General features: G+C 41.6%; 1 protein-coding gene across 1 annotated transcript in view; it reads right to left on the bottom strand.

Annotated features, from left to right (window-relative positions):
• LOC104965329 (uncharacterized) overlaps positions 1-9,107 on the bottom strand; it is a 32,866-nt gene that overhangs the window by 4,489 nt on the left and 19,270 nt on the right. The window contains exons 21-32 of the mRNA XM_010794290.1: positions 7,440-7,538; positions 7,237-7,294; positions 6,945-7,087; positions 6,019-6,793; positions 4,621-4,740; positions 4,331-4,423; positions 3,243-3,467; positions 2,360-2,425; positions 2,127-2,260; positions 1,914-2,045; positions 1,697-1,754; positions 1,528-1,602 (exon numbers count right to left, since the gene is read on the bottom strand). Of these exons, the coding sequence (XP_010792592.1) occupies positions 1,528-1,602; positions 1,697-1,754; positions 1,914-2,045; positions 2,127-2,260; positions 2,360-2,425; positions 3,243-3,467; positions 4,331-4,423; positions 4,621-4,740; positions 6,019-6,793; positions 6,945-7,087; positions 7,237-7,294; positions 7,440-7,538 (1,978 nt within the window). The remainder of the gene's footprint in view (positions 1-1,527; positions 1,603-1,696; positions 1,755-1,913; positions 2,046-2,126; positions 2,261-2,359; positions 2,426-3,242; positions 3,468-4,330; positions 4,424-4,620; positions 4,741-6,018; positions 6,794-6,944; positions 7,088-7,236; positions 7,295-7,439; positions 7,539-9,107) is intronic.

Raw genomic sequence — 9,107 nt, 5'->3', positions numbered from 1 at the left:
CCGCCTGCTGGTAAGGAGAGTTATGCCGGCATGCCGCAGCTTCGTACGCGCTCGGCTAAGTCTTTGCGGTGTGTTCCAAGTGAGGACACATGGCCAAGACCAACAGGAGATCATGGCGACGCAACGCAGTCGCGTCGGCGATTTTCTGGTGGAACTGCTTGGTGTGTCCAGGGGCCTTTAGTGAACGCGTTGTCTCTTCCTTGGAGAGCGTATCGGCCGGATCCGCTGCTCCTCCATGCAGAGGTCTGCAGTGGTGTGTGTCAGCGACGTGCGTCATAGGGGATTGCACGGGATTGGCTATCGGGAGAGTCGGGACTTGAAGGCCTGACACACGCAGTCCTCGCGGCGCCGCTGTTGCGTCGCCCGTGTTCTTCCTGGCGTCTTGGCCATGTGTTCAAACTAGACACACCGCAAAAACTTCGGCCGAGCACGTACCGAACTGCTCATGCGTGAGTGCGCAATAATCTCTCCTTACCAGCAGTAGGTGTGTTTCATCATTCACAAAGAGGCAACAGCACCGGAAGGACAGAGAAGAGAAGAACAGACTGGCGTGATATAAAAAACAAAAATAGTGTCTGCGTTCCATTTCACTTGTGGAAGACATTCTCAAGCAAGAGTTTCTCAAGAGGCGGAAGCGATCAGAGTGATTTCTTTGTCCCGACTGCCTGTGGCCGACGCATGGCCGATTCAACATGTTGAATTCGGCCATGCGTCAGCCATGAAAGGCCAACAGGGCACAGGACACGCTTCATCGTCCGACTAACGAAAACGGTCGATTTTTGCCTGGTGTGTCAGGGCCTTTAAACGCTGCGGCTTTCTGGCTATTACTTAGCATGTGGGACGGACAGCTTTGATCCCATCGACAGTGGCGATTCTAGAGTCTGTGGGCCCCTTGAACCAGCTTTCATCACCATCAGTGGCGCCCCCAAAACACTCTTTCTCTCCCCCCCCCAGACGGAGCAAGGCAACGAAACTTAAAATAAGAAGCAGAATTTTACAGCGCATGGGGCCGCCTTGAGGGGCTTTCCCGACATGTTGTTGCAGTAAATTAAAGGGTGTTTCATGTTGTCGTTGCTGTGGACCTTCTTAATACCTTGGAAAATGCTGTTTAATACTTTTTAATAGCCTTAATTTTCTTACTTTTAATACTTTTTAAGACCCTGCGGACACCCTGTGGTGGTTCAATTATTATTTTACCTACCTCATGTGGGCCCTGGCTTATTGTCAGCATCAGAGCCCTATTCAATTTCAGACAAGAATAACTAATGTTTGAAGTCACATTTAAAATTCATAAAAATGTTTATAAATGCTACAAACATTTTAAAGCAACTGCAAATGTGAATAAACACCTTAAAATGTACAAGAGACAGATATTTACCATGAAAAACCTACAAGTACTATTCAATCTATACCAGGTTCTGGTTAGCTGGTGACAAAAGTCATATATAACATTTTGATTGGTTGTCATTTTAGTTAAGCTGTGTGAAAGAGAAATAAAAGACCTTGAACTTGGCTAATGGGACTCACTCTTTTGTTGTGCAGTAAAGCTGGTTTTCCAGTCCAGTTTAGGATTTTTCTTGAGGTCTTCAACCAGTTTTAAAGCTGCAAAAAGCAAAAGGCACAGTTGATACCTAACACAGCATACGCCCATGTACCATACACTCTGTAGACGTCGCAAATTGACTGTTTCTGTTACCTTCACTGAACGAAAGACTCTTAACATGTTCAAACGCCCTCGGTCTCAGCAGTATGCACTTTGTGAGAGAAGACACAAACACTTCGTATATTAACTTGTTTCATTAGACTAGTGAAGCACAATGGTGACATATCTTATCCATCATAAATTACACCGGATCTTGACCATATTACCGCATGGATATGTAGATAACATGCATGAAACATGAACTGGTTACCTGTGCATCCACCTTGTAGTGAGGCTCCCGTTTAGAGAGCATCATGGCGATGCCCTCTACGATTTCCTGTTTCATCTCTTCAAGAATAAAATCAAGATCCCAGAAGTGTAGAAGGTCTGGGTGCTGCATCCACTGAAAACACATGCATATCATCTTAAAATGTGGGGGCAACACTTTCTTCTTAAAGATATTTTGAATCCATTTTTCACTCACAATGTATTGTAACTGGTGATCATAGCTCCTCATGTGTTCACAGATCTTATAGTGGATGATAATTTCCTTGCAGCTCTCACACAGGTAAAACGGGCTCACAGAAATCCCCTGAAACTCCCACACAAAGCCCAGACCTGGGGGTGACACGCTGGCTTTAACATATCGTATGCTCTTGACAAATTAAATTGAATGGAAAAAAGTGAAAAAGGTTTGCTGTGCAAGGTTGAACCCACCTATGATTGATCCACCACGCTCAGTTCCCTGTATCTTCAAGTAGGTGGACAAATGACTGCTTTCCCCTGTGACAACCATAACAACACATTAGTACAATAAGACTTTAATGATGATGGAAAACAATTTCAAAGATGTATACAAGACTGTAGCTTACACGCAGTGTTCCTTACAAGTACGTTTTGATCAAGTAAATTTGCTTAAGCCTCAAAACCAAGCCCCCAGGAAGTGCACCGGACTCTGAGGAAAATATTCGTTGTGTCCAAACTGCGGTACTACAATTTCCGTATGATTCCGTGACGTCACTGGGCCCAGAAATACTTTCTCCCCATCGACTAACATTGGGAAAGAGACGTCTGTAAATCAGCGGATAATTTTGTTTAAACTAAATAAAATACCCAGTATGAACTATTTTATAGCCCTTATTATAATCATTAGGTCCTTAAAGTTGTAAAATGCACTAAAAGCCGAATCTAGATTTATTTTCTGTCTCCATTCATTCTAGTGAGCCGAGAGTGGGAGCTCGGGGGGCAGGGTTTAAGGGGCGCATGCTCTGTGAGCGCACATACGGCTTCTTCTGCTCTGACAGCCAGACATGACGGGTAATCTGTGACGTTTCGCTCTCTTAAAAGTTGGGCCATTTTGTCCTCATGTGCCAATGAGCAGCTCTCATAGGAAAGAACGAGACCCCGCCTCCGATGCTTAAAACCTTATTGCCCCTAACTTGTATTTTGGATGAGAGAACAAGAAAAAAAAATGCCAGAAGATTGCAGAAGATTGGCCGATGCCAAGCTCAACAAAGTAACACTGCTACTCAAATTGACTAGCTTCTGTGGCCCGGTACTTTCCAAACTTGGCACAACTAATGTTGTTTATAACACCTACCTGTTAAAAACATTGCGAGTGCTTGCGAGTGTGTCGACACATGTTCTGCCCTCTGGCTGGATCTTGGTTGGTTCTGCTGTTCCCTGCTCGAGTCCTCTAACTCTGGATCTCTTCTCGCCTGCTGCTGTTTAGTGTTGCGGGTCTCTTGGCATGTATCTGGGCTGTCGGTGAATCTGCCTGCAGCGCCAGTGGCAAGAGGAGGCTGATGTTTCCCTATATTGACTGCTGGAGGTCAGAATGAGAAATTGTGGATATTTGTGTAAATGACACAAATATACGTCATACACTGCATAATTAAAATGTATACACAGCATAGTCTGCACTCAATTTATTTAGCATAAAAACAATACCTAACATATCAATGATTGCACCGATATCTACTGAATGAATGCAGATATAACTGGATTCAATTTCTGAATAAGGAACAGCGATGTATTAAAAAGGTGTAGTTTATTTAAGAATAGACAGCTCATTACAGAGTGAATATGAACTGCTACCATCTAATCGGAGAGACAGGGTCCCGCGATTCAATAAAGTCAGACTGAAGCACTCCTTTGTGCACCAGTCAATCCTCACAGTAAATAAAGAGCTAAATTCCAGATCAAATGCACGCTAAAGGGCTTTGAAAATGTTTTCTCTCAGTGATTGTGCCATTATGTTAAATGTTTGTTTTTCATGTATTGTATCTTGACAGTTGTCTATGTTGATGTTACACATGGAGCTGCTGTGACGCAAGTCAAATTTCAGACTCGATCTGACCAATAAAGTATTATCGTAGATCACAAGTGATTTTACACACGATTACAAAGTCAATACAAAGATGAAAAATGTGCGTGATGCCGTTTCGCCAAAGCTCATCAGCATAGAGATCCAACATTCTAAATGTAAACAAATCAACATTATGTTATTTCATAATTGTTTGTATCCATTTTATTATAAATAAATTACAGCAAAATCTGTACTCAACCAGATTCAGCCACTTGACTCAAATAAACAGAAATGATCCAATGGTCAAGCTTGTGTGATCAATGCAAGGCTGAAAGCTGGCTTTGGTTTTGTGTGAACACAGTGAGCATGTATGTTTTCACCTGGAATCTGGACCAATCGTGTCTGGAGCTGATTCTTGATCTGCTCCGATTGGTTAACAGGAGAAAGACCTTCATTTTGCGGCATGCAAATACCTGAGAGACAAAATTGCAGTTATAATATAATGCTATACTTCTGTGCCTTATTTAATGTCTTCCTTTCAAAGACAAGTCATGAGTTTGACAAGCTATCAAAAAGTACAAGTGTAAAATTGTTATGTATTTGTATGTAGATACAAAATATGCATATATTTCAAACATGGTGCTGAGAAAAAAAATACCCTTTAACATACCGTCATCTTGTCTTGAGGCTGGACTGGTGTAGGTAACGTTCTGTCTTAAAACTTCTGCAGTGTGTTTTGAGGGTGAGGAGACATGCACGTCCCTTGTTCTTAATAAAGCTTTCTGAATTCCTACAGCGAAGAATAAAGAGAGACAGTCAAGACAAAGACCATACAGTACTTTATCAAACAGTCTGTGTTGTTAGATCCCAGGTTACCCCTGTTGAGGTGGTACTGGACCTGCTCTCTGTTGAAAGGGTCCGGTTATCAGCCCTAATGGCACCACTCAGAGTTAACGGAAATAAACTGTTCCAGCTGGTGGCAAGGAGATACGCCTACGTGGCTCACACTGATATGCACCAGGATAAAAAGCCATAAAGCCCTTTCTATTTAAATGTTAAGATTATATCGGAGATAACCCGGGCTAGGAATTTCTCCCTTACTGCTGAACTGAAGAGCGAGTAGAAAATCCTGTGATCTTATGCCAAGTCTTTTAAAGTCTTGGCAGCAAAAGATTTTTGATAATCCAAATCGTAACCCACAACTGGTTGGTAAATGATTAATCCTCCCGATGTTTGATGCAGTGTGTTCTCTATCAGTTTCAGATGCTCCCTTACACATTCTCATATGATGAAGGAAGTCAGGCAAGGTCATCCTGTGATGTAGTCCGTCCATAGGAGCAAACCAAACTGGTTTGAAGATGCTCATACTCGTGCTTTTAAACCACACATGACAAGTCTTGTGACAGTGTGTGTGTCAGTTACTTCATGACGGCTGGTGTGTATGGTGTGTGTGTGTGTGTGTGTGTGTGTGTGTGTGTGTGTGTGTGTGTGTGTGTGTGTGTGTGTGTGTGTGTATATAGAGGGTTTCCTCTTCCACCTCCCCTACATCTCTTCATCAAGGTAACCAAGGCTCTGAACTCTGCAGCCTTTATACTAAACTTACTTAACTTCCACTTTTTCTACAATTAGTAAACTCATAAGCACATTTATAAATCCTTACATTCATATGATCAATTATAATGAATTCAAACAACTCTGTAATGAATTCAAACAATCGATACTTTTCTACACTTGTTTTGGTGCGTTATATCATCATGCCTTAAAAAGCAGGAAGAAGATCCCAACTCACTGGACAATGGCGATGATATAATACAGATACCAGATCCCAGTGTAGAACATGATTACGGTTTTATTATTTATACAAGTGTCAACTTAAATGTGTTTAAGGGGTAAAATAAGGAAAATAAACCAGTTAAAAAAATTATAAAGCAAGCCTTAAACCCTGACCCACGTTTTGTTTTAAATTGAGTGCGATTGATTTATGAATATAATGATTATGCATTTACCGGTTCTAAAATAATATCAATAGCAAAACACACTGTTTTACACTATAAAAAAGAATACTTACCAACTTTAGGAGTTGTGGAGTTAATTGATGGCTCTGTGGTTGGATTTGTGTGCCTGCTCAGTTTAGGAGCTTTTGGCGCTTTACTCTTTTGAACATTTGGTGCAACATCAGCTGTTGAAGCCACTGAATTCTTCATAGTTGCAGCCTTTACAGAGGTTTCAGTATTATCACATTTCACTGCCATTTTAATATTGGCTACAGATGTTACGGGATGGGTTTGAGATGGGAAGAAAGCTGTAGAGACATTTTCAGAGTTTCTGGAGGCGTTTTCCTTTTTGGAAGCAGGTGCAGTTTTGGAGGCGGCTTCATGCACTACCATGGACTCTTTGTTAGAAGCTGTGGCAGCTTTATATGAAGTCTTAGCTGTAACACTGGCTGCAGCTCCAGTAATATTTTCCAGAGGTTTGGGCAATGTTGCAGATTTAGTTGTTGACATCGTACTTGAGATGGATGCAGTTGAGGTGGTGGTGGTTGCTGCTGGTTCAGAGGTGGTGGCAGTAGAGATGGAGAGAGTTGCTCTACGTCCATTGGCAGTTTCTCCCATGGTGGATATGGAGCTGGCTGCTGTTGATTTGGCTGGCATGGAAGTCTTTGGCGTGGTTTCATTAAAACATGAAGCTGGTGCAGTTTTGCATGTCCCCTCTTTTTGGGAAATGGCAGCTATTTGAAAAGGTACAAACGTTTTGTTTGAAAAGATTTCAGCTTTGTCCACGCTGCTTTTGGAAACAGTCAGGCAGGAGTCTTCTGAATCCTCATCAACCTCCATATTCACCTCCTTTGAAATGAAATACACAAAACAATATGTTGTAGACTGCTCAGTTATGCAGCTGCCAAAGAGCCACAAATCAAAACAGCTGCATTTCATGCTATATCTGTTTCATCAGCTCAGCACGCATTTAGACCCGATTGATGTCAAACAGACTGACCTGGTAGTCGCCCTTCACAGAACCGAGCTGATGTTGAGCAGCCGATGTGTCCACAGGTTGAACACTAGACGGAGCTGAGGTAGAAGGTCTTTCATACCTTCTGATGTTCATTTGATCCTGAAGTTTCTTAACCGTCTTGACGGCTTTTTCAGATGATAGAAAATACAGAAGGAATACTTTATAGTAGAAGCTCTCTAGACTTTTAAAATCATATGTTAATTGAATGATATGAGCTTCAACCAAAACTACTAACAACATAACATCTCAAAATAAGGGATGGATGTAGACTCACCTGATTCAAAGTTTTGTACCAAGATTTCATCGTAAATCTCTTTCTCCAGATACACAACCTAGAGTCCAGATATGACCACAATTAGTAAAACGTGCTATTTAATTCTATTTGAATCTTTCAACTATGGCCACATTTAATACTTTCTTTGGTTCAATAAGTAACCATTATTACAATGTCCACAAATATAATAATAATGACCAGACCTGAGCCTCTCCATATCCATTCTGTTGTTCAAACAAAGCAGCCACATCTCTGATTTCCTTCACCTGTTGCATCTCTCGTAGAGGTAGTTTCTGGAACTTCTAAAGTCAAAAACACACAAATGGAAGAGCATTTTTACAGCAAAACAGATAAATATAAAATGTGGTAGAAATACATTCTAAAAGAAAGGTTTCTGAGAGGTAATGAAGATGTTTAGTTACTATCAATAGCTATGAGTAAGTAGCCTGCAATTTGAGCTGCTATGATATTAATTGTAAGACTTTTTAAAAGTATGTATTCAATCATATAAGTTGTGTATCTAGCGGCTGAAGGGGTAAAATGAAGACTTCAATGACTGAAATGATGTCCGGCATTTATTGTAAATGTGAAGCTGTGTCCTAAGGGAATAGGTCAGGATCAAGTCCATCTGTTATGACCTGGCTCAAAAGGCCACAACAAAGAGGAGACACACCATATCAACAGTTAGCAAAAGATGTTTATTTAAACAAACAATTCAAATTAATCAAGTGCAAAGCAAGTAAAGCATGAAGTGTGAACGTCAGAGGGGCCTTAGGCCCCGGCCCCACGAGGACGAAAACGGTCGTTTGCGTTACTGAATGTTTAGTGTCATATAGACCGTTCGGCCACACTAGGATGACCGAATATGACAGTAAACAACTGCGGAAACGATAACGGGTCCCAAGGTGGATAGAACGGCATACGCAACGCTCCGTGTGTACGCCCTATATGATCATTTTCTGATAATGATGAGGCAATAGCCCCGCCTTTCCCCACCTCTGCTGCTCACCCCCGCGTCAAAGTAAACTGCACACTGAAGGATTATTTGAATTATTTGAAGTATTAAAGTAACGTGTTATGGCAGGAAAGTTAAATCTAGTATATTCATTTTAAAGTCACCTTATATATATTCATGTGTGTTAAATTTGAAGGGACAAAGTATATTTTCCCTCCCCAATATATTGAGGTGAAGTCTTTGTGTTCAGAGAGGGATGTGAGCAGCGGGACATCCTGGATTTGGGATAGCTCCAAAAACTCTGGGAATGTTTCGCCTCATAAAAGAAGAGGGTGCGTTTACACATGCTTAGGGCAAATGTGTGTGTTTTCATTGCAGTAAGGATATTATGGCTGGTCGATGAGTTTCTGTTCAGACCGTGAACCTCTGTTTTTTGATTCTTCATGTGTGGGTACTAAATGGCTACGAAACATTGTGGAGAAATTAGGCTTAAACATGTTTTATTGACTCTATATGAAATGGAAGAGGCTTTTATGAGCAGGGACGAAGGGAGAGCTGCCCGGGCGGGGGACGGGGACATCTTCTTAAGATTTTCAGCATGTCAATTATCGGGAAGAATCTACTTGTGTTTCGAATAGAGTGTGTGTGGTTAATTACTTGTATAATAATAGACGCAGGTATGTGGTAAAGGAAGCGTGGAAATATACAATGTGAAACCTTTTATTTGAAGTAAATGATGTGAACAAGTATGCTCAAAATGGCGGGGAAGGACTGTAGGTGTACAAAGAGTGTGTTCTCTATATTGGGCCCTGTGTGAAGTTTGATATGTTGAAAAGCATGCGTGTATACTGCTGTGAGGCATGTGCGCGGGGAGGCGGGGCGGGGGGTGTAAGTGGGTGTTCGCTGCGTTATGTAG

This window comes from Notothenia coriiceps, unplaced genomic scaffold, assembly GCF_000735185.1.
Source record: "Notothenia coriiceps isolate Sejong01 unplaced genomic scaffold, NC01 NC01_scaffold00002058, whole genome shotgun sequence".
Classification (NCBI taxonomy): Eukaryota; Metazoa; Chordata; class Actinopteri; order Perciformes; family Nototheniidae; genus Notothenia; species Notothenia coriiceps.
Note: the sequence above shows the minus strand (reverse complement) of the source record. Positions and strands in the feature narration are given on the sequence as shown.